The sequence below is a fragment of the Oncorhynchus mykiss genome, chromosome 3, assembly GCF_013265735.2.
Source record: "Oncorhynchus mykiss isolate Arlee chromosome 3, USDA_OmykA_1.1, whole genome shotgun sequence".
NCBI lineage: Eukaryota > Metazoa > Chordata > Actinopteri > Salmoniformes > Salmonidae > Oncorhynchus > Oncorhynchus mykiss.
Genome location: NC_048567.1, coordinates 17,586,427 through 17,612,376, shown reverse-complemented (window position 1 = coordinate 17,612,376; position 25,950 = coordinate 17,586,427). Strand labels below are relative to the sequence as shown.

At 46.0% G+C, this 25,950-nt stretch overlaps 1 protein-coding gene across 2 annotated transcripts in view; it reads right to left on the bottom strand.

Annotated features, from left to right (window-relative positions):
- The window catches only part of LOC110503753 (cyclin-dependent kinase 14), a 233,248-nt gene that overhangs the window by 105,079 nt on the left and 102,219 nt on the right, over window positions 1-25,950 (bottom strand). For both annotated transcript variants that reach the window (XM_036970578.1, XM_036970579.1), the window contains 3 exons: window positions 21,772-21,895; window positions 13,697-13,817; window positions 11,635-11,728 (listed from right to left, as the gene is read on the bottom strand). In XM_036970578.1, the coding sequence (XP_036826473.1) occupies window positions 11,635-11,728; window positions 13,697-13,817; window positions 21,772-21,895 (339 nt within the window). The remainder of the gene's footprint in view (window positions 1-11,634; window positions 11,729-13,696; window positions 13,818-21,771; window positions 21,896-25,950) is intronic.

The following is a 25,950-nucleotide window of genomic DNA, read 5'->3' as shown; positions in this document are numbered from 1 at the left end:
TCTAGCTTTCATTTGAGATGTATTCTGACTATTTTAAGGAAGTGTATACTGGCTTCGGTGTCTCAAGATGGACTAACAGAACTATTGCCACTTTTTTCTCATTTTTCAAGCGAAGGTCTTTTAAGCGAGTATGCGAGCACACTCGTTCGGTTCGCTTATCCGAGTTTGGCTAGGCTCCAGTCGTTCCGAAGCATGCGGAAGGCTTAAGCCTAGCATAGCCTCTTTCCTTGTGGGGACCGGAGAAATGTTTGTTTTATAATGTTTTTTAAACACACACACACACACCCACACACAATTACCCCCTACAGCTCTCGGGAAAAACAAACTGCTTTGTCTCTTTGTCTTCACACCTGACCCCTGACTCTGCCACTGCTTTTTGAAGATTGGTCCCGGACTGGGCTGGACTGTGCTTTTAAACTTGTCCCGGTCCCACCTGCCTATTGGACAGATGCCCTGAGGAGATGCAGCTGGGCAGGGTCAAAAGTGGTGATGGATGGTCAAATGCCCCAATCAGAGGTCACTGGGTGTGGCATGTAACTGGAGAGCTCCAGATGTGCAAACAGGGTAGCCTATAAACAATGGGGACCCATCCACTGCCTCTGCTCTCTGCAGGGTCAGAGAGTCAGGAAGAGTTGGGGGCAGGTGGCTACTTGTTTCAAGAGTTAGAGAGGGCTGTGAGTTAGTGGTCAGGGGAGGGACTGTACGGTTTTTCAACAGGTATGCAAACGTTTGCTACAATGTGCACTAATGAACATGGTCACGTCCAGCCAGGGGTCAGGAGATGAAGGTCACCCCATGGATCAGAACCACAGGGATCAGCCTCTAATCACACAGGGTAGAATGTGGTTAGTATGTGTTCAGTAAGTTCCGACAGGAGAGACTGCATTCACTCTCCACACAGTTACGTTGAGTGGTCAGGCCGCTGCCAAGACAGCGGCTGTTTCTGGAATGACATAATTCATTTACCCAGCGGCAGGCGGCAGCCCCTCTCTCTCTCCCTAATCTGACTGAGTTGTGTGCAGTGGCTTATGCCTCAAAACCAAACTCATAATACTGTGTGTGCGTGTGTGTATGTGTGTATGCAGTGGCTGACTTCTCACACTAAACTCATATGACTGTGTGTGCTTGTGTGTGAGTGTGTGTGTGTGTGTGTATGTATGTGTGTGTGTATGTATGTGTGTGAGTGTGTGTTTGTGTATATGTGTGAGTGTATGTGTGAGTGTGTGTGTGTGTGTATGAGTGTATGTGTGAGTGTGTGTGTGAGTGTATGTGTGAGTGTGTGTGTGTGTGTGTGAGAGTGTGAGTGTGTATGCAGTAGCTTATGTCTCACACTAAAATCATATTACTTAATCTCCCTGGATGTAACCAGCATCCTCTCCTCTGACCGCCTGCACAAACACTGACACACATGTTCAGAAAGACAAACACACACATGTTAAGACAGACAAAGCACATACTGTACACATACAGTTGAAGTTGGAAGTTCACATACACTTAGGTAGGAGTTTTTCAACCACTCCACAAATTTCTTGTTAACAAACTATAGCTTTGGCAAGTCGGTTAGGACATCTACTTTGTGCATGACACAAGTACATTTTCCAAAAATTGTTTACAGACAGATTATTTCACTTATAATTCACTGAATCGCAATTCCAGTGGGTCAGAAGTTCACATACACTAAGTTGACTGTGCCTTTAAACAGCTTGGACAATTCCAGAAAATGATGTCATGTCTTTAGAAGCTTCTGATAGGCTAATTGACATAATTTGAGTCAATTGGAGGTGTACCTGTGAATGCATTTCAAGGCCTACCTTCAAACTCAGTGCCTCTTTGCTTGACATCATGGGAAAATCAAAAGAAATCAGCCAAGACCAAGAGAAAAACAATTGTCGACCTCCACAGGTCTGGTTCATCCTTGGGAGCAATTTCCAAACGCCTGAAGGTACCACGTTCATTAGTATAAACAACAGTACACAAGTGTAAACACCATAGGACCACGCAGCCGTCACCGCTCAGGAAGGAGACGCATTCTGTCTCCTTGAGATGAACGTGCAAATCAATCCCAGAACAACAGCAAAGGACCTTGTGAAGATGCTGGAGGAAACAGGTACAAAAGTATATATATCCACAGTAAAACGAGTCCTATATCGACATAACCTGAAAGGCCGCACAGCAAGGAAGAAGCCACTGCTCCAAAACTGCCCTAAAAAAGACAGACTATGGTTTGCAACTGCACATGGTGACAAATATCTTAAAAATGTCCTCTGGTCTGATGAAACAAAAATAGAACTGTTTGGCCATAGACCATCATTATGTTTCGAGGAATAAAGGGGAGGCTTGCAAGCTGAAGAACACCATCCCAACCGTGAAGCACGGGGTGGCAGCATCATGTTGTGGGGGTGCTTTGCTGCAGGAGGGACTGGTGCACTTCACATAATTGATGGCATCGTGAGGACGGAAATTGTGGAAATATTGAAGCAACATCTCAAGACATCAGTCAGGAAGTTAAAGCTTGGTCACAAATGGGTCTTCCAAATGGACAATAACCCCAAGCATACTTCCAAAGTTGTGGCAAAATGGCTTAAGGACAACAAAGTCAAGGTATTGGAGTGGCCATCACAAAGCCCTGACCTCAATCCTATAGAAAATGTGTGGCCAGAACTGAAAAAAACATGTGCTGGCAATTAGGCACACGTCTGACTCAGTTACACCAGCTCTGTCAGGAGGAATGGGCCAAAATTCACCCAACTTATTGTGGGAAGCTTGTAGAAGGCTACCTGAAACATTTGACCCAAGTTAAACAATTTAAAGGCAATGCTACCAAATACTAATTGAGTGTATGTTAACTTCTGACCCACTCGGAATGTGATGAAAGAAATAAAAGCTGAAATAAATAATTCCCTCTGTAATGGTTTTCTTCGGTGGACGAAGGATCGGACCAAAGCGCAGCGTGGTTAGAGTTCAGCATGTTTAATAAAGACCATAAACACTACAAAACAACAAATGTGGAAAAACCAAAACAGTCCTATCTGGTGCATAGACAGGAAACAACCACCCACAAAACAGGCTACCTAAATATGGTTCCCAATCAGAGACAATGACTAACACCTGCCTCTGATTGAGAACCATATCAGGCCAAACATAGAAATAGACAAACTAGACATACAACATAGAATGCCCACTCAGCTCACGTCCTGACCAACACTAAAACAAAGAAAACACAAAAGAACTATGGTCAGAACGTGACACCCTCTACTATTATTCTGACATTTCACAGTCTTAAAATAAAGTGGTGATCTAGTTTTACTAGTATTAAATGTCAGGAATTGTGAAAAACTGAGTTTAAATGTATTTGGCTAAACTGTATGTAAACTTCCGACTTCAACTGTATGTTCAGTCCAACATAGCCCCACACACGTACAGTCAATTACAGCCACACACATTGATCAGACAAAGCCACTCACATGTGGTTTTCAGTTTCAATTCCCTGTGCCGACAGTATGGTGTGTTTGTATCATCAACACTTGCTATTTACTCAATAACATTAACTGTTACATTATCCATAGGATATGCTGTCCTTGCTGTGTGTGTGTGTGTGTGTGTGTGTGTGTGTGTGTGTGTGTGTGTGTGTGTGTGTTGACGTGTCATTCCCTAGGTGACAGAGGTGACAGCTTTGTCCATCACACTAATGCAAGGAGAAAGGCTCATTGTTTTCAGTAAACACACACACCTCTGCTCTGACAGCCTTTCGCACAGATAGACCTGTCCACATTCCAACTGGTCTTCCTGGGGATGTAATCTTGAGCAGAGTGACACTCAGTTAACCAGTTACAATGCGCCTGGGCTCATACCACGCATATCTAATTTAGACGAACAGAGGGATCTGAGAAACAGCCTGCTAGCCAGTCAGCCAGCCAGCCAGCCAGCCAGCCAGTCAGTCAGCCCAGCCCACTCACGTCTCAGGACCAGGAAAAGAGCAACACATGGCATAAACACCCACAGGCTCTCTGTTCAGGATAGCCAGGGCTTTGGAAGCAGCTTTGAATAAATAACAGCCTTTAGTTGACTGCTCTCAGCTCACACACACTTGCCCATGGAGCTCTGTGGGGATGGGATAAAGCATGGCAACGACGGGGATAAAGCAAGGTAACAAAGGGGATAGCTTTAATTCGGTTACGGATCATTAGAATGGCACTGCTGGAGATTGGCTTCTTCTTCGTTCAGGGAAGCCGTAGAGATACCTTTGGTTTTTAGCTGCAAACAAACAAATTGGCTTCACAACACATAGTAACAGCCCATACACCAACTGATAGCCCATACACCATCATGGTTCCAGTGAATATCGTAGATGGATGAGCCGGCTAGTGAAGTATAGGCCTTCAGCTTGGCTACATAGTGTGAAAAGGTGGATAAATTACACAGTAACAGAATTGTGCTGAGACTCACATTCTTCACTTAAAATGTACGCCAAAGAAAAACCATTGATTGCAAAGTTTAACAAACCATATAACTCTATGCACAAGGACTACTTTTAACAATTTACAATGAACATTTTACAAAAACACATTCACTGGAAGAAGAGTGCAGATCCAAACTTTGGTAACAGAATTTCTGTAAAAAAAAAAGAAATTTGGTGTCCACGTTTTACAAAAAGTCTTAAATATCTGCTGCGAATGAAGATTTGACGATGTCTGCAGAAAGAATGGGAGGTCAGCTAAGACACGAATCTGTTTTGGTTATTGAACTACAGTAAGTGAAGTGGATTTACACCCGGTAACGGAATTTCATCATGGGTCCCTGATCTGTATTAAACAGAAATGAATAATTATGGACATGAATGCCATTCTCTTCATGGTGATGTATCCTAAATAGGTACACAAAGGTAGAACAATATCCACATGTTGGTGCTCGTGGGTCCTTTTACAGGGAAATGACCAGGGTGTTAGTGTGGGTCTAACTTTTTACAGGGAAATGACCAGGGTGTTAGTGTGGGTCTAACTTTTTACAGGGAAATGACCAGGGTGTTAGTGTGGGTCTAACTTTTTTCAAAATGACAACTGACTTTTGGCAGACTGAGTACCTATCAGACAGGGATGCTAGGTGACCTTTCTCTCCCCTTCACAAACACACTGGCCTATTAGAGGGGCGGGACTCAACATAATCTCTCCACTGACAGACCGAAAGACGGCGCCCACACACATCCACGTACCAACCACAGGAGGATGGTGGCACCTTAATTGGGGAGGGCGGGCACGTGGTAATGGCTGGCGCGGAAGTAGTGGAATGGTATAGAAAACATCAAACACATGGTTTCCATGTGTCAGGCTAACTCTGACAGGTGGAGCTGTTTGTTACACTAACTGACCATCTAGCTGCCAGGCCAAGCAGACTGGTGGACATTTTTCCAGGTCTATTTCTCTATCTGTCTTTTCTTCCTCTAGCTGACAGCAGAGTACACAGACACACAACAGTACGAGACGTGATTGGGGTGGGAGAAAATATGAGCGGCTCAATTTGACGGGTCAGTGCTTCTTAGCCAATGCAATATAGTTAGAGTTGTCTCAGTGTGGTGCCATTTTGGTTCAATGCGTTGGGTGAGTCCATGTCCATCCTGGTCCATGAGGCCATGTAGCCTATACATAATATTGTGTGTGTATTTACAAGTGAAGCAAACTCTCTTATTAAACGTGTTCAATTCTTCAAATATATGCTGATCATGTTCATCACGCCTCAAAAGGCCAGTTAATGTTTGAATGTCCAAACACTAATTATTGCCATCTGGAGTATGAGAAATGCTGAATCAATAAACACATGAAAAGCAAATTGTGTGAATGTGTGGGCATTGGCATTGAGATGATCAGAGGTGTTATTGCCTCAGAGAAATAATAATGATTCTACAGTCAAGGTAAGACTGTAAGCCTAGTTTAAGCACATCTCTGGCCTCCTCATGTGTATGGCTTACAGGGGCTGTGTGGGCCATGCTATTAACTACACAGGTGTGATCCTGTTAATACAGGGGATTCAAAAGGTCTTCATAATGTGGAGAGAGTAAGGAGAGGATAATCAGAACACAATATAGACCTGTCAGACTTTATCCCACCAACCCCTCCTCTCTCCTCCTCTCCTCTCCTCTATTCTCCTCTCCTCGCCTCTATTCTCCTCTCCTCTCACCCTTATCCTCCACTCCTCTGTCTCTCCTCTCTGCTCTCCTCCCCTCCTATCCCTCTCCCCCCTCCTCTCCTCTTCATATCCTCATGTTTGCTGAATAAAACCCTTATCTCCACTGGATTACATTTTCATTTTACCCCAGACAGTCAGACAGACCTCCCCTCCCCAATCCCCTTCCACCCCTCCCTTCCCCTTCTCCATCCTCCCCCCAAACCCACTTCCACCGCTTGCTCCGCCCCCCTATCCTTCTCTGCTCCACCTGCAACCTGCTAAAGGGCACACAGATCCCCTGCAGCCAGGCCAACAGGGTTGCAGGTGTACCTCCATCGATACCCAAGTTGGCGACAGGCCATCCCACTACTGGGTCTCTCCCCTTTTTTCCTTTTTTCCCCTCTACCCCTCTCTCTTTGTGTCTGTGTGTTCAAGGGGTGTACTGGATGGATGCAGGTGGCAGAGAGGGCTGGGGTTTTGGGGGGGAATCTTACAAATGTGAGGAGAGCAGACAGCCCCAATTTTTTCTTTGGCAAAACAGACAATCAATAAAATGTTTTTATACAGTATCTCGATCTGTCCTCCTAGGTTGCTTTGTGTAAGATTCCCTGCCTGGGGCATACTCCCTACACACACCGATTCACACAGACATATAAACACACACAGACAGACACACACAGACGCACACGCACCCACACACTTATCCCCGACAGCCCTCGGCAAAACAAACCGAACCGCTTTGTCTCTGTCTTCACACCTGACTCCACTGACCTTTGTCTCTCTTTCGTCATCCCTCTCTTTCTCTCTATATGTCTCTCTTTCTTCATCCCTCTCTTTCTCTCTATATGTCTCTCTTTCTTCATCCCTCTCTTTCTCTCTATATGTCTCTCTTTCTTCATCCCTCTCTTTCTCTCTATATGTCTCTCTTTCTTCATCCCTCTCTTTCTCTCTATATGTCTCTCTTTCTTCATCCCTCTCTTTCTCTCTATATGTCTCTCTTTCTTCATCCCTCTCTTTCTCTCTATATGTCTCTCTTTCTTCATCCCTCTCTTTCTCTCTATATGTCTCTCTTTCTTCATCCCTCTCTTTCTCTCTATATGTCTATTTCTTCATCCCTCTCTCTCTCTCTATGTCTCTCTTTCTTCATCCCTCTCTTTCTCTCTATATGTCTCTCTTTCTTCATGCCTCTCTTTCTCTCTCCCATCCTCTCATCTCAGTAATTGTCTGCATTCATTATTAACTCATTTCAGAGGATGAATGAATATGAATTCCTCACATTATCACTCCACTTCAATTCTGCCGATGGGGGGAATTATAGAGGACAGAGGAGCCGATTATGGGATTCATGAGACCTCACACAGCCATAAAATATTGATGCAATCAGGCCCTGAGTCCTGTTCAGAAATATATCTATCAATCTATCTGCCATCCCTATTAATCCCTAATCACTGGTTCCTTTAATAAGCACCTAGCGGAAGAATTGAATAGCTACCTGACCCAGAGTTAAAGAGGGCCACAGACCTCATGCTGATTAGATCAAGAGCCAAAGCTTACTGCTCAAGTACACAAGTATGCAAGTAAACAGTAATCGCAGTCAATTGGTCAGTCAACAATGATTCAAGGTAAAAATCTGTCGTTCTGCCCTTGAACAAGGCAGTTAACCCACTGTTCCAAACCGGCATTGTAAATAAGAATTTGTTCTTCACTGACTTGCCTAGTTAAATAAAGGTAAAAAAAAAAAAATGAAAAAAAAGGTGCAGTGTATAAAGTCAGGACATTGCTGTCTCAGCCACTGCCTGTCACCAAGGGAGTACCCCAAGGCTCGATCCTAGGCCCCACACTCATCTCAATTTATATCAACAACATAGCTCAGGCAGTAGGAAGCTCTCTCATCCATTTATATGCAGAGCTTTCTTATTGTCCAACAAGCTTTCTCTACCCTTAACCTTGTTCTGAACACCTCCAAAACAAAGGTCATGTGGTTTGGTAAGAAGATTGCCCCTCTCCCCACCGGTGTGATTACTACCTCAGAGGGTTTAGAGCTTGAGGTAGTCACCTCATACAAGTACTTGGGAGTATGGCTAGACGGTACACTATCCATCTCTCAGCACATATCCAAGCTACAGGCTAAGGTTAAATCTAGACTTGGTTTCCTCTATCGTAATCACTCCTCTTTCACCCCAGCTGCCAAACTAACCCTGATTCAGATGACCATCCTACCCATGCTAGATCAAGGAGAGGTAATTTATAGATAAGCAGGTAAGGGTGCTCTCGAGCAAATCAAATCAAATCAAATTGTATTTGTCACATACACATGGTTAGCAGATGTTAATGCGAGTGTAGCGAAATGCTTGTGCTTCTAGTTCCGACAATGCAGTAATAACCAACAAGTAATCTAGCTAACAATTCCAAAACTACTACCTTATAGACACAAGTGTAAGGGGATAAAGAATATGTACATAAAGATATATGAATGAGTGATGGTACAGAGCGGCATAGGCAAGATACAGTAGATGGTATTGAGTGCAGTATATACATATGAGATGAGTATGTAAACAAAGTGGCATAGTTAAAGTGGCTAGTGATACATGTATTACATAAAGATGCAGTAGATGATATAGAGTACAGTATATACATATACATATGAGATGAATAATGTAGGGTGTGTAAACATTATATTAGGTAGCATTGTTTAAAGTGGCTAGTGATATATTTTACATAATTTCCCATCAATTCCCATTATTAAAGTGGCTGGAGTTGAGTCAGTGTGTTGGCAGCAGCCCCTCAATGTTAGTGGTGGCTGTTTAACAGTCTGATGGCCTTGAGATAGAAGCTGTTTTTCAGTCTCTCGGTCCCAGCTTTGATGCACCTGTACTGACCTTGCCTTCTGGATGATAGCGGGGTGAACAGGCAGTGGCTCGGGTGGTTGTTGTCCTTGATGATCTTTATGGCCTTCCTGTGACATCGGGTGGTGTAGGTGTCCTGGAGGGCAGGTAGTTTGCCCCCGGTGATGCATTGTGCAGACCTCACTACCCTCTGGAGAGCCTTACGGTTGTGGGCGGAGCAGTTGCCGTATCAGGCGCTGCTGCGCCTTCTTCACGATGCTGTCTGTGTGGGTGGGCCAATTCAGTTTGTCTGTGATGTGTACGCCGAGGAACTTAAAACTTACTACCCTCTCCACTGCTGTTCCATCGATGTGGATAGGAGGGTGTTCCCTCTGCTGTTTCCTGAAGTCCACAATCATCTCCTTAGTTTTGTTGACGTTGAGTGTGAGGTTATTTTCCTGACACCACACTCCGAGGGCCCTCACCTCCTCCCTGTAGGCCGTCTCGTCGTTGTTGGTAATCAAGCCTACCACTGTAGTGTCGTCCGCAAACTTGATGATTGAGTTGGAGGCGTGCGTGGCCACGCAGTCGTGGGTGAACAGGGAGTACATGAGAGGGCTCAGAACGCACCCTTGTGGGGCCCCAGTGTTGAGGATCAGCGGGGTGGAAATGTTGTTGCCTACCCTCACCACCAGGGGGCGGCCCATCAGGAAGTCCAGTACCCAGTTGCACAGGGCGGGGTCGAGACCCAGGGTCTCGAGCTTGAAGACGAGCTTGGAGGGCACTATGGTGTTAAATGCCGAGCTGTAGTCGATGAACAATTTTGCACGCCCAATTTTTCAGTTTTTGATTTGTTAAAAAAGTTTGAAATATCCAATAAATGTCGTTCCACTTCATGATTGTGTCCCACTTGTTGTTGATTCTTCACAAAAAAATACAGTTTTATATCTTTATGTTTGAAGCCTGAAATGTGGCAAAAGGTCGCAAAGTTCAAGGGGGCCGAATACTTTCGCAAGGCACTGTAGGTATTCCTCTTGTCCAGATGGGTTAGGGCAGTGTGCAGTGTGGTTGAGATTGCATCGTCTGTGGACCTATTTGGGCGGTAAGCAAATTGGAGTGGGTCTAGGGTGTCAGGTAGGGTGGAGGTGATATGGTCCTTGACTAGTCTCTCAAAGCACTTCATGATGACAGAAGTGAGTGCTACCGTGCGGTAGTCGTTTAGCTCAGTTACCTTAGCTTTCTTGGGAACAGGAACAATGGTGGCCCTCTTGAAGCATGTGGGAACAACAGACTGGGATAGGGATTGATTGAATATGTCCGTAAACACACCAGCCAGCTGGTCTGCGCATGCTCTGAGGGCGCGGCTGGGGATGCCGTCTGGGCCTGCAGCCTTGCGAGGGTTAACACGTTTAAATGTTTTCCTCACGTCGGATGCAGTGAAGGAGATTCCACATGTTTTAGTTGCGGGCCGTGTCAGTGGCAGTGAATTGTCCTCAAAGCGGGCAAAAAAGTTATTTAGTCTGCCTGGGAGCAAGACATCCTGGTCCGTGACGGGGCTGGTTTTCTTTTTGTAATCCGTGATTGACTGTAGACCCTGCCACATACCTCTTGTGTCTGAGCCGTTGAATTGAGATTCTACTTTGTCTCTATACTGACGCTTAGCTTGTTTGATTGCCTTGCGGAGGGAATAGTTACACTGTTTGTATTCGGTCATGTTTCCGGTCACCTTGCCCTGATTAAAAGCAGTGGTTCGGGCTTTCAGTTTCACGCGAATGCTGCCATCAATCCACGGTTTCTGGTTTGGGAATGTTTTAATCGTTGCTATGGGAACGACATCTTCAACGCACGTTCTAATGAACTCGCTCACCGAATCAGCGTATTCGTCAATGTTGTTGTCTTCTTTACCATTCAGACATCAGATTTGCCACCAATGCTTTTTATAGGACACATCACTGCACTCTATACTCCTCTGTAAACTGGTCATCTCAGTATACCCAATGCTTATTTATAAAACCCTCTTAGGCCTCACTCCCCCCTATCTACTGCAGGCCTCATCCTCCACATACAACACCTGTTTTGCCAGTCACATTCTGTTAAAGGTCCCCAAAGCACACACATCCCTGGGTCGCTCCTCTTTTCAGTTTACTGCAGTTAGTGACTGGAACGAGCTGAAAAAAGCACTCAAACTGGACGGTTTTATCTCCATCTCTTCATTCAAAGACTCAATCATGGAGACAGTTGTGGCTGCTTCACATGATGTATTCTTGTCTCTACCTTCTTGCCCTTTGTGGAGTTGGCTGTGCCCAATAATGTTTGTACCATGCTTTGTGCTGCTACCATGTTGTGCTGCTGCCATGTTGTGTTGCTACCGTGTTGTTGTCATGTGTTGCTGCCATGATGTGTTGTTGTCTTATGTCTCTCTTTCTGTAGTGTTGTGGTGCCTCTTGTCGTGATGTGTGTTTTAGCCTATATTTTTTATTTTCAATCACAGCCCCAATCCCGGATAGGAGGCCTTTTGCCTTTTGGTAGGCCGTCATTGTAAATACGAATTTCTTCTTAACTGACTTGCCTAGTTAAATAAAGGTTAAATAAATTAAAAAGTGCTCAAAGTGAGACTATACGCACGCACACAAACACACAGCTGACTCACCAGGAATATCCTCTCCAGCTGATCCTGGATGTCCTTCATCCCAGGGAAAGCTGCCACTCCTTGGATCATCTCGATGAAGATGCAGCCCACGCCCCTGGGGAGACACAGACAGCATCCACATTAGAGACAGCCAGACAGCATCCTCATTAGGGACAGACAGACAGCATCCACATTAGAGACAGACAGACAACATCCCCATTAGAGACATGGAGACAGCATCCACATTAGAGACACACAGCCAGCATCCCCATTAGAGATACACAGACAGCATCCCCTTTAGAGACACACAGACAGCATCCCCATTAGAGACACACAGACAGCATCAACAGAGTTGGAGAGCTCCAGAGCCATCAGCAGTAAACATTTGAACCCCTCTATGAAGAATACTAGCCTCCACAACTACAATTCATCATGATTTAATCTATAGTGTACTCAAATGGCTTTGCAGAAGAGCACAGTATATTTTGAAAGGCAAATGGTTCACTTTTGGGGAATATCTTAATTTCCATCTAAATCTATGGTGGATGTCTTGATTTCCTAGAGGATTCAGCTTCAGTAAAGTGTTTGCTCAGAAGACTAACTCTGTGTGGCATCTGAGGTGGTGATGGTTGGATAATGGGATGCCCAGTGGAGAGAGAAGGAGAGCGGGATGGAGAAAGAGAGGTGGCCAGTTATGGAGAGTGGTGTGTATGTGTGTGTAGGTTTAAACAGGTGTCAGAGCCCATTTGTCAGAGAACTATTGTTTCCTGACAGATTCACTTTCTGGCCCAGTGCACACTACTCACTCCCTCTTTTCATCCATCTCTGCATGACCCAGCTATGGTTGAGCAGCCACACAGATAATACAGAAAGATGAATGAATAGAAATAGAGAGGGAGAGAGAGACAAGCACCAGCATCATTTTCATCCCCCTTAACACACCACACACCTTAATTCCTTTTTGAAAACTTCATCCGTCTCCATAGTGTACCTATAGACCAGGAAGAGCCCTATACATTTCTAAAAGTCCAATGGATAGAAGTAGGTGCTGGATGGAACAATACATTTTCATCAGCAAACTGTTCAGATATTTCTTAGATCTTTATATAGAGACTGGTGTTTAATCAGATACAGAGGTTTGGCTTCGCAGGGAGAGGGATAAACCCGCTAATAACAGTGTGAAAACGACAGGGATTCAACCACTTCCTCTCACACCTCTCTTTGTCTGTCTGGCTGGGCTGTCTGTCATTGTCCACAGTGTCAGCTTGACTGACAGGTGCCTGGTGAAACGCCAGGCTCACTGAGGCGATAACAGACATAAAAATAGACTAGAGGAAGAATCCCTGTTCTTTTCCACCCTATTCTTCCCTTTCCTCCTGTCTTCCAGATGATCTGATCCTTTAACCTTTTAGTGGTTTGACGGATATGGGACAGACTGTTACTCAAACCAGTGACCCAGCACTGAGCACACTGCGGTCAATGTGAGCGCTGCCTGTTCATGGAACACTGCTTTCTAAGTGACGGTATAGGTCTTTCTATGTTGAGTGGCTCCAGTCTCGGTGGAGTGGAAAGGTGCCCTAAGGATTTGCCCACCTGCTCTACTGCCAACCTAACCCCCTGCCTCTCCCTCTCCCCCACTATGCTTTAATTGCCCGCGGTGGGATGCACCTCGGGTCCTTGGAAAGGGGCGTACTCGAGGACTGCCTGTCCAGATCGATGTGGTCACGGTTCATTTCACAGCCTGGACGGCAGTTCTGAAAGACCCCTGTCCATATACTGACTAAAGCTGTCTGTCTGTCGCCACAGGAAGGCCTCTATCTGTCCATGTCCACAGTAAATTCCCCTGTCTGTCCATACTGAGCCTCAGACCAGATCAGGTCTCCCAGCTTCTCATCAACCCCAGATAGAGACATGGCCAGGTCTCGACCTCTCCTCCCTATGGAACACATTCACACAGCTGTCTGTGGCTCTCTGTGGGGTTCACACCTCATCTGATCTAGAGGAGGAAGTATTCTCCCTGTTGTGGAGAGGGATGTGGCAAGAGGTAGGGGGTCAGGGGTTAAAAGTCAGTGGTACTACCCACCACATGTCCAGGCAGGTGGAGTAGTCTGTGGATCCCAGGAGGACATCAGGGGGGCGGTACCACAGGGTCACCACCTCATTGGAGTAGGTGTGGCTGGGGACTGACTTAGCCCGTGCCAGACCTGCAGGAGAGAACACACACACACACTGTAAGGAACAACAAGTGGGAACAGAAACATTATATGTTAACTTTATCATTGAATGCCCTCCACTGAGGCTCCATAAGATGAGAGAAAAGCTGGTGCAAAGCGGAGCAGGTCTTGCCTGAGGTGCTCTTTGACATGGACCCTGGGTACCAACAGGACCAGGGCTATCAGAATACCAATCAGACATACTCAAAGCTACAACAGACCATCTCCATACACTACATCTAACATCAAGGACACCGCTCCCTAAACTGATACAGTATTGTGTGTGAACTGAGTGTGTGTATGAACTGAGTGTGTGTGTGAACTGAGTGTGTGTGTGAACTGAGTGTGTGTGTGAACTGTGTGTGTGTGTGTGTGTGTGTGTGTGTGTGTGTGTGTGTGTGTGTGTGCATGTGTGTGTGTGTGTGCATGTGCATGTACTGGCACTGCAGAGCCAGCTAGTTTTAATGAGTCTGGTGGCATTTAGCTAGCTGTCCTCCCAGGTGGTGAGACTGGTTCATTATAGCATTTAGCTAAAACAGCCAAGACTTCCTCCCCCTTTTGCCAGCCCCCTGTGTGTGTGTGTGGTGTGTGTGTGTGTGTGTGTGTGTGTGTGTGTGTGTGTGTGTGTGTGTGTGTGTGTGTGTGTGTGGGCAGGGAGTAGTTAACATGTCCCTATGCCAGAACAGACCCAGGCTTCCAGGAGAGAGGGATGTTGAGCCAGGCTTCCTCACAGTCTAACACTATAATTTACAGACTAATCTGACCTGTAAACAATAGGCTGTGTCACAGAGAGGAGAGACCAATATCCCAGACACACTGAGAGCCTATCATTTACACTGCGGGTGCTGTGAGGTGTGTGTGTGTAGGGGGGACTGGGAGGTTAACGCAGGGCAGGAGCAGGGAGGAGAGATCTAATCATCATAAAAAGACCAGAATAATAGACTGATGGGGTAGTTACAGTATATGGGTTGTCTGGCTGTAGGTTCATCTGAATGATAGAGAGATGGAGAGAGAAAGACAGGGAGGGAAGGTAGATGGAGGAGAGGGATAGAAAGAGAAAGACAGGGAGGGAAGGTAGAGGAAGGAGAGGGATGGAAAGAGAAAGACAGGGAGGGAAGGTAGTGGAAGGAGAGAGATGGAAAGAGAAAGACAGGGAGGGAAGGTAGAGGAAGGAGAGGGATGGAAAGAGAAAGACAGGGAGGGAAGATAGATGGAGGAGAGGGATGGAAAGAGAAAGACAGGGAGGGAAGGTAGTGGAAGGAGAGGGATGGAAAGAGAAAGACAGGGAGGGAAGGTAGAGGAAGGAGAGGGATGGAAAGAGAAAGACAGGGAGGGAAGGTAGAGGAAGGAGAGGGATGGCGGGAGAAAGGCAGGGAGGGAAGGTAGTGGAAGGAGAGAGATGGAAAGAGAAAGACAGGGAGGGAAGGTAGAGGAAGGAGAGGGATGGAGGGAGAAAGACAGGGAGGGAAGGTAGACGGAGGAAAGGGACGGAGGGAGAAAGGCAGGGAGGGAAGGTAGACGGAGGAAAGGGACGGAGGGAGAAAGACAGGGAAGGTAGATGGAGGAGAGGGAATGATAGGAAATAGTGGGGGTGTGTACTGTATTTACACTCCAGGACCTAGATGATTGGATTCCCTCTCCTCCACTCCTCCAGTGTAGTCACCACGGTAACAGCACGAAACAGGCGGATGGACACATTGCTCTTTCTATAAAATGGTGACTGCCTGGTGGCCCTGACATTCTACATCAGAGAACACCTGAGAGACCTACTGCAGCGAGAGGCTCCATTTCAAAAGGCCTTCACACACATGCACCAACGCACACAACAACCTTCATACCTTCAAACACTGACACTCCTGGCATTGAGACAACAGTTTCACACTATACAACCGGTGTGGCTCCTGGCTGGCCTTCCATTCCAGGTCGCCCAGGAATGAAGGTCACACACCCACTTATACGCAGGCAAGCACACGCACGCACGCACGTACACACACACACACACACACACACACACACACACACACACACACACACACACACACACACACACACACACACACACACACACAGGTAGCCCTGGGTGTGAAGTTCAGTAGTGAATTATACATCACACTGTGTCCCCATGGCAACACCAGGGGTCAGAGAACAGAGGGCAGGAGAGGAGGAGGAAGAGAAGGGGGGTTGAAGAAGAATACAGCCAGAGACGAGACTGAAATCGACTCCATATCCCCCCTGGGACAAACAACCCAAGCCTTCTTTTGAAGTTCACTCTGAAGTCAAATGACTTTCAGATATCTCTGTGTAGCCTCCTCCTCATCTTCCTCATTTTCCTCCTCCTCCCCACCTCCTCGGCTGCTGTGTCTAAAGCTACGATAAATCCATGGGGAGAAAGAAACAAGATATACCAAACAAATTATTATTATTATTATTATTTTAAACAGCATTCATCATTACAAAAAACACTGAAAAACAATCTTGCAGATGCTGCAAATGCACAATTTGTTTCCGTCATGAAATGTGTAGCCAGAATAGAAAACAGGGTAAATTAAATAATGTGTCACTCCTCTTCTGCATCACCCCAGTCTAATATATCATGATGAATGTCTGATTGTGTGATTTGTAATAATACCCCCTGCTCATATCTCAAATATATATATAACAAAACTAGATATAAAATGGCTTTAAAATATTCTATAATGCTTTGGAAGTAATTTTGCATACTTGCACGGGTTTCTGGTGGCAATAACTGATTGTGTGCGCTTGGCAGGTAATTTATGTCTGGTCTGATAGAATCTGGGTAATGTGTGACGTGTGTGTGCGTGCTGGTGTGTGTGTGTGTGTGTGTCAACATGGCGTTGGCATGCATACTGCTATTGCTTCTTCATGGTCTGGGATCAAGACATTAACATTTTGATTCCCCTTTGCTTATCAAACACACACACAAGTACGCACACATACACACTCAAACAAGCAAAACTAGTATTTAGGATCAGAAAAATGTTTTATTCCCTCTGCTAAGAAAATCCCATGAGAGACAGTTGGCTCACATGCTGAATTAATTAATCCCATCCAAACATGGGCTTTTCAACTTCCTGTGATTCTCCCCACTTCTCCTCTCATATACAGTAGTAATAAAGGTATGTGGTGGATCACCTGCCACCTGCCTCTCTGTCTGTCAATCACAGCCTGCCTCTATGTCTGTCAATCACAGACTGTCTCTCTGTATGTCTATCACAGCCTGCCTCTCTGTCTGTCAATCACAGACTGTCTCTCTGTCTGTCTATCACAGCCTGTCTCTCTGTCTGTCTATCACAGCCTGTCTCTCGTCTGTCTATCACAGCCTGTCTCTCTGTCTGTCTATCACAGCCTGACTCTCTGTCTGTCTATCACAGCCTGTCTCTCTGTCTGTCTATCACAGCCTGTCTCTCTGTCTGTCTATCACAGCCTGTCTCTATATCACAGCCCATTTCACCACACTAAGTAATCCCCAATGAGATAGGCAGCAAACATCCCAGTCAAGTCATTCCCTGCATACATGCACACACACACACACACACACACACACACACACACACACACACACACACACACACACACACACACACACACACACACACACACACACACACACACACACACACACACACACACACACACACTCCCTGTAGGGCCTGTGTGTCTAGGTGTAGCTAACAGCACACAGGGGAAGTCCTGGTGCTCCATGAGGATTCCTCTGACGTTCCAACCAGATTCCTGCATCTCCATTGTCACATTGCTGCACTCTCCACAGATCATTATCCTCACCAGCTGTCTTCAAACTATATCACTACAACACACCCGCGCACACACACCAATCCCAACACTCCGAGGGACTCGAATCGAATCCCTAGGGAAGAAACAAAACAGTGCCCTCCAGCACACACACATATACACACACACACACACACACACACACACACACACACACACACACACACACACACACACACACACACACACACACACACACACAAAACCTGACAAGGGAGGGAGGAAGATAATACAGTGTCTTCAAAGCTAACATTTTTGTGGATACAGTATAGAACAAGTGACATCATCAGTGCAATGTACTGTATCTATTGGTGGATTGTTAAACCAATGGCTGGATACATGTAGGTATTTGGATAGGTATTTGCAAGATGATTGTAATTTGCAGCATTGTTTTCAGGGTACCTATGGGAAATGTGTTGGTTCTTTTTCACTACAAGCTCAGCACAGAACATGTTGATAGTCCTATAATACCTCCCACAGTAGCCTGCGTCTGTTTCAAGTTGAGGCATCCAGCCAGACATAATAAAGTGTGATTGTGGAGGAAATGGAGGGAATGGTCTTTGTGAGGCTCCTACACACAGCAGGGCAGAGAACAAAGACAATCAGAGAGAGAGAGAGGAGAGCCCCACTTTCCATTTCTGCTGCCATACAATGGATACAATTAGCAGAGATGGAGTTGGCCCCGGGCCCATTGACTGGAGCAGGATTAGAGAGGAGAGAGACACCGCTCTGAGGAGAGAGAAGGGAGAGGGCTCTCATAGTATACACACTGAGATATCAAATCAAATTTTATTGGTCACATACACATGGTTAGCAGATGTTAATGCAAGTGTAGCGAAACGCTTGTCCTTCTAGTTCTGACAATGCAGTAATATCTAACAAGTAATCTAACAAATTCACAAGGGTTTTAAAGAGGTTGAAGAGGCGCTGCTACATCGATGTTATTGTCTGAGGCTATGCGGAACATATCCCAGTCCACTTAATTGAAGTAGCCTTGAAGCGTGGAATCCGATTGGTCAGACCAGCAGTGTCTAGACCTAAGCATGAGCGCTTCCTGTTTTAGTTTATGCCTATAGGAGGGGAGCAACAAGATGAAGTCATGGTCAGATTTGCCAAAGGGAGGGCAGGGGAGGAGGGCCTTGTATGCAGCGCAAAATTTAGAGTAGCAGTGGTCCAGTGTTTTGCTTGAGCGGGTACAATAATCAATGTGCTGGAAGAATTTAGGTAGCCTTGTTCTCAAAATAGCTTTGTTAAAATCCCCAGCTACAATATACGCAGCCTCAGGATATATGGTTTCCAGTTTACATAGAGTCCAGTGAAGTTCTTTCAGGGCCGTCGAGGTATCTGCTTGGGGGAACATACACAGCTGTGACAATAATCGAAGAGAATTCTCTTGGGAGATAATGCGGTCAGCATTTGATTGTAAGGAATTTTAGGTCAGGTGAACAAAAGGGCTTGAGTTCCTGCATTTTGTTATGATTACACAATGAGTCGTTAATAATGAGGCATACACCCCCGCCCTTCTTCTTACCAGAGAGATGTTTTTTTCTGTCAGCGCAACGCATGAAGAGACCCGGTGGCTGAACTGACAACATATCACGAGAGAGCCATGTTTCCGTGAAACAGAGAATTTTACAATCTCATCCACCTTGTTGTCTAGAGACTGTAAATTGGCAAGTAACATGCTCTGAAGCGGTGGATGGTGTGCTCGCCTTCTAACCTGTTTTGGGTCGGCCTCTGGGATTAGAACCAATGTCCAGGGTGGAGGTCCGAACAAAGGTTCCCCTTCGGGAAAGTTGTATTCCTGGTTGTAATGTTGGTAAGTTGACATCGCTTTTATATCCAATAGTTCTTCCCGGCTGGATGTAATAACACTTGAGATTAAGATTTTCTGAGATAACAAAGTAAGAAATAATACAGAAAAAAAACAAATTACTGCATAGTTTCCTAAGGACGTGAAGCGAGGCGATTATCTCTGCCGGCGCCATCTTGCATCATATCCACAGCTGTATGACTGGGAAGGATCCACGCCACACGAGACACACCCCGTTGAGAGATTGTAGACACACACACACACACACACAGACACACCCAAACACACCCACAGACACACACTTATGTACGGGAGCACACACATACAGATGAGCATACACATACAGATGAGCGTACACATACAGATGAGCGTACACATACAGATGAGCGTACACATACAGATGAGCGTACACATGCAGATGAGCGTACACATACAGATGAGCGTACACATACAGATGAGCACACACATACAGATGAGCGTACACATACAGATGAGCGTACACATACAGATGAGCACACACATACAGATGAGCACACACATACAGATGAGCGTACACATACAGATGAGCGTACACATACAGATGAGCACACACATACAGATGAGCGTACACATACAGATGAGCGTACACATACAGATGAGCGTACACATACAGATGAGCGTACACATACAGATGAGCACACACATACAGATGAGCGTACACATACAGATGAGCGTACACATACAGATGAGCGTACACATACAGATGAGCGTACACATACAGATGAGCACACACATACAGATGAGCGTACACATACAGATGAGCGTACACATACAGATGAGCGTACACATACAGATGAGCGTACACGTACAGATGAGCGTACACATACAGATGAGCACACACATACAGATGAGCGTACACATACAGATGAGCACACACATACAGATGAGCACACACATACAGATGAGCACACACATACAGATGAGCACACACACACATTTGCAATTCAGTCTCACACAAAGAAACAATGTCTTAGTTACGACTCTCTCCTTTGATGATAGTCAAGCATACAAACACGAATGTCTATTGCATACACTTGACACATATGCTATAAACCAATACACACTAACACACACTTGTGACAGTTTAAGCCGTGCAGGTATGTGTGTCTGTGGCCCTTGTGAGAGTTAAGTGTCCTAGTGACCCCTGTGAGGGTGTGTAGTGAAGTACAGTGTGTGTGTGTGTGTGTGTGTGTGTGTGTGTGTGTGTGTGTGTTTATGTGAGATAGGTGATTACCGTCACCTTGGCACCATTGTAAAAACACACACATAAACACACACTACTTCAGTTGTTCTGTCCTTCAGTCTAATCACCTAAGCTTTTCATAACCCTCACTTGTTCGCCTTTTATTGTGATACTCATTAGGACAGCGAAACACACAAAGAGCTGCGGATGATTCTGGATCAGGTCCAGAAACAAATCAACCAGCAGGGACACAGAACCCATGCCACAGTCAGTCAGCCTTTTCTCCCCTCTCTCCCCTCCCCTTGATTCTCTCCAAGCCCCTCAATCCTCCCCCTTATCCCCATTTCCCACTACCTTCTCATCTCCTCTCCCTTCTATCCACCTTCCCATTCCCCAGTATCCTCTGCCTCTCCTTTCAGAACACACACACGTCGCTGCCTACAGCCTCTACTCAGCATCTAAATGAGATCCCCTAGGCTAGGCTGACCGTGTCAATGTGTGTGTGAATCCACAGCAGTATTTCCATGGGATTTCCATTCTTTCTCATTTAGCATGTTGTCCATTATTTTCTAATTGCCTTCCAGTAATATGTCTACTCTATAATGAGGAGGGTTTTACATTATTGATGAAGGTGTCCCCCCTGCCTGGGTGGCTAGAGGGATGGATGGAGGGGTGAATTGAGGGATAGAGAGATGATTTCCTGTGAGGCAGTCTTTGTCTGGTCTGTGGTGCCAGTCTGAGCCGGTAGTTCTACCGACTCTGGAAACCAGTCAAAACGTGTGGGTAGTATTTACAGAGCTGGGCAACATATTTACAGAACTGGGCAACATATTTACAGAACTGGGCACCATGAAAGGAGACTAGCCATATGGTGCTACTGCTTCTGGAGAGGTCTAACACACACACACACACACCCACACACACACACACACACACACACACACACACACACACACACACACACACACACACACACACAGAGAGGGAAAGAAAGAGAAGGGACAAAGCGAGAGAGAGAAGAGAGAAAGAGAGATAGAGAGGCAGCGAGGAGAGAGAGAGAGTAAAAGAGTGCTAGTCAGACACAAATCAAAGCCACCTACCGAAGTCGGCCAGTTTGAGTTCTCCAGTGTCAGAGATGAGCAGGTTCTGAGGCTTGAGGTCACGGTGCAGGATATACCTCTGGTGGATGTAGGACAGACCTCTCAGCAACTGGTACAGGAACAACTGATAGACAGAGAGGAGATCCACCGATAATCATTCATCATTAGATGTAATATCTATGAATGATTCAATCATTCAATTCATGGATCATAAGTTCATTAGATTAATGAGAAATTTAATTAGAGTAGGCTATTCAGGAATCATTCAAACAATGTATATCATGTGTCTTCGATGGATTTCCAAGTCACCCACTATGTTGTCTCAATAGCAATATTTCCTTCTAATGTTTTTTTTTTACATCCTGCTTTTTGTCCATCTAGTATCTACATCTCTCTTCTTCTCCATCTCTCTGGCTGCTTCATAGCATTGTTTGGACTCATATGTAACAGAGAAAGGCTATCCGGCACATAGACGAGTCATAGCAGCTATCCATCAGTAGGACATGTTAATGTCTTCATTCAGCCTCAACACAACACCAGCCCTGGTATATTAACTTCCACAACTCATTTACACCATTCATTTACACCATTAACTCTATAACGCTTGCACGCACACGCACAAACCCACAACCTCACTCGCACACACTCGCACACACACACTCAGTCCACTCCCTAACGTCAATACTAGCCAATCAACCCAGAACTCCCCTCCCATCTTTTCCTCAGCTTGGACTATTGACCAGTGATCAAATAGATGCCCTCACAAAGACCATCTGATCTCACACATCAATAACAAATAGTGACTGGTTCATTCGAAGGCTTGAGAGGAGATCAATAAATAAACAATATACATAAAAAAATATAATAAACGTCTGTTCCATTTATGAATATGCCATAATATGTCATAAATATATCACAACAAAGTGGTTTTCAGTTACATTCAAATGTTAACAATGGGAAAAGGGTGAGAAAATAAGCATCAACACAAAATAAACTGTGAATAAATGTCCTCATATTTACTATTTTTTCTCTGACAGCACCTGAAAACAACATCAATGTCTATGGTTCTTTCAGATCCAGTGTTTTTTGTTCACTTTGCATCAATCAACCAACAATGAATTCTGAATCTGTGCAACTGCTGATTCTCCATTTCAACATTCTAATCTTTCATTGCAATTTCTCTTCCCAGCAGCACTAGCAGGGTCTCGGCCAATTAGGCAGAGCGAAAACCATGGAGTCCAATCAGGGATCAGCCCTGTCTGGCATCTGGAGTCACCGGGTCAACAGTTTAGCATTCCTCAACTCGGCAGGCGGGCGATATGCGAAACAACACACAATGCTGGAAATTAGCATGAGAAATGTGTGTTTACTCATGTATAACAAAACACACTCGTCAAAAGGCCCTGCCTCATTAAGTGGGCTAGGCAATCAAAAGGTTACTCATTTATTCACTCCCCTCTCTCTGCAAACGAAACATCAAAACGCTGCTTAAAAATAACTCTTATTGTCGACGACAGGGAAACTGAGAATTCTGTCAAATTAGCATATGATATGGTAGAAAGTAAAGTACAAGAGCAAAGATATTTCAGGTGGACTTCAAATGGTGTTTGATTGGAGTTTAGCTGAGAGCTGGGCTGAGTTGAGTGCTTGTGCTTTTCAGATGCATAACGTATGTCTTTACATGTATGTAAAAGGTCGACAGGCCTGCTCTATGAAGCTCTATTCCATGTGTAGCCCTAGACTGTAGTCACACTCACTAGCCCAACACGGTCACTATACTAGCAGGACATTTGGCCACGTGACAGACATGACATCTGCTCGATGACTGGTCTCCCCATCTGGCTTAAAATGCTAAAGGCATCACTAGAATTTTTTTTTTTTTTTTTAAAGAGAGAGAGAGAGAGAGAGAGAGAGAGAGAGAGAGAGAGAGAGAGAGAATGAGAGAGAGAGAGAGAGGGAGAGAGAATGAGAGAGAGAAGGGGGAAAGAGAAATACAGTGAAAGATAAAGAGAGGTGGTGATGCAGAGACAGAGAGAACCAGACAGAGTGAGGGAGTGATCTAGAAGGGCAGAGGAATGAAAAGAAAGTCAGGTAGAGAGAAAGAGAGGAGAGAACAGGGGCAGCGGTGAGAGTAGGATGAAACAGAGGAGGGAGGGGAGGTGAGGGGGTAGAGAGTTTAAGCTGCCTTGCTGGAAAGTCAATAGCAGCCAGCCGCCCGCTCCCCAGAATATCAATAGTGTCACCCCACCTCCACTCCCCTCTAGGGATTTCCACTGCACAATGGATGGATGATACATAATTATGAGATGGTGAGAGGCATTTTACACACTAACCATGAACAGATAGAAACAACCTCTTCTTATGAGGGTCTAGATATTCCCATCATGAAACAGCTTCACAATGCATTCCCTCATTGGCAATGGACTGCAGTAATTAGTAGACAACAACCCTGGGAATGGGTAGTAAGCGTGGGCCGGGGTGTTAGGAACATAATTAATCATTAGTTGTGCTGTATACTAATTGCAGTGTGTGTGTGTGTGTGTGTGTGTGTGTGTGTGTGTGTGTGTGTGTGTGTGTGTGTGTGTGTGTGTAAGTGTTATCCCGTGGGTTGAAAATGGCAGATTTTGTCATTGATAAGTGCATAAATTGGAATGCACTGTCTGTACAGTAACATGCTATACATGACGTCAGAGCTCGGGCTCTCCGCTTCAGAGAGCTGTATGGGCTTTGACTGACAGCCGTTATAAACTTGAGCACTGCGTGTGACAGGATGATGCCCCCATCCCTCCCGCTAATTGGGCAACTTTTGCACATTAGTTGATGTCTGAGTGAGGGAAATGCTGTAAATGGAGAGTGTGTTGTAAAATATGAGACGTTGAGGATTAGAATAAACAAATGCTGTGATGTCATACAGGGAGAGTGCCAGAGCCCGCCTGGGATACCGGAGTGCGAGGAGGGATACCGGAGAATGGAGTTGGCGACACGTACACTGCTAGCGAGGAAGCCTGAGAGGCACCCCCACAATATTTTCTTTGGGGGGGAGGGCACACGGGGAGTGTGGCAGAGTCAGGATTCAGACCTGAGCCAACTCCCCGCGCTTACCGTGGCGAGCGTCGTACTGGTCCGGCACCGTGTTATGCGGTGGACCGCACGGTATCTCCAGTGCTCGTTCACAGCCCGGTGTGCTACATCCCAGCTCCCCACATCTGCCGGGCTAGGGTGAGCATCCAGCCAGGACGGATGTTGCCGGCTCAGCGCGCCTGGTCTCCAGTGCGTCTCTTCGGCCCAGAATATCCTGCGCCGGCTCTGCGCACTGTGTCTCCAGTACGTCTGCACAGCCCAATGCGTCCTGTACCAGCGCCCCGCATTTGCCAGACGAAGATAACCACCCAGCCAGGACGGGTTGTGCAGGCTCTAAGCTCGAGACCTCCAGTGCGCCTCTACGGCCCAGTGTATCCGGTGCCTCTGCCAAGGACAAAGCCTCCTGTATCTCTCCCCAACCTAGTGAGTCCTGTGCCTGCACCCAGAAGAAGCCTCCAGTGATGATCCATGGCACGAAGCCTCCAGTGATGATCCATGGCAAGAAGCCTCCAGTGATGATCCATGGCACGAAGCCTCCAGTGACGATCCATGGCACGAAGCCTCCAGCGATGATCCATGGCACGAAGCCTCCAGCGATGATCCATGGCAAGAATCCTCCAGTGAGGAGTCATGGCACGAAGCCTCCAGTGATGATCCATGGCAAGAAGCCTCCAGTGATGATCCATGGCACGAAGCCTCCAGTGACGATCCATGGCAGGAAGCCTCCAGTGATGATCCATGGCAGGAAGCCTCCAGTGATGATCCATGGCACGAAGCCTCCAGCGATGATCCATGGCACGAAGCCTCCAGCGATGATCCATGGCAAGAATCCTCCAGTGAGGAGTCATGGCACGAAGCCTCCAGCGACGGTCTCCAGTCCGGAGCCACCAGCGACGGCCTCCAGTCCAGAGCCTCCAGCGACAGCCTCCAGTCCGGAGCCTCCAGCGACAGCCTCCTTATTGTTTTGTTGGCGTCATTTCAAATAAAAGGAATATGTACACTCACGACGCTGCGCTTTGGTCCAGTTCTTTCGATGGCTGTGACAATCTGTTGAATGTTGACTGTTTTATACACCTCTGCTTTAACTTTTACATCAGT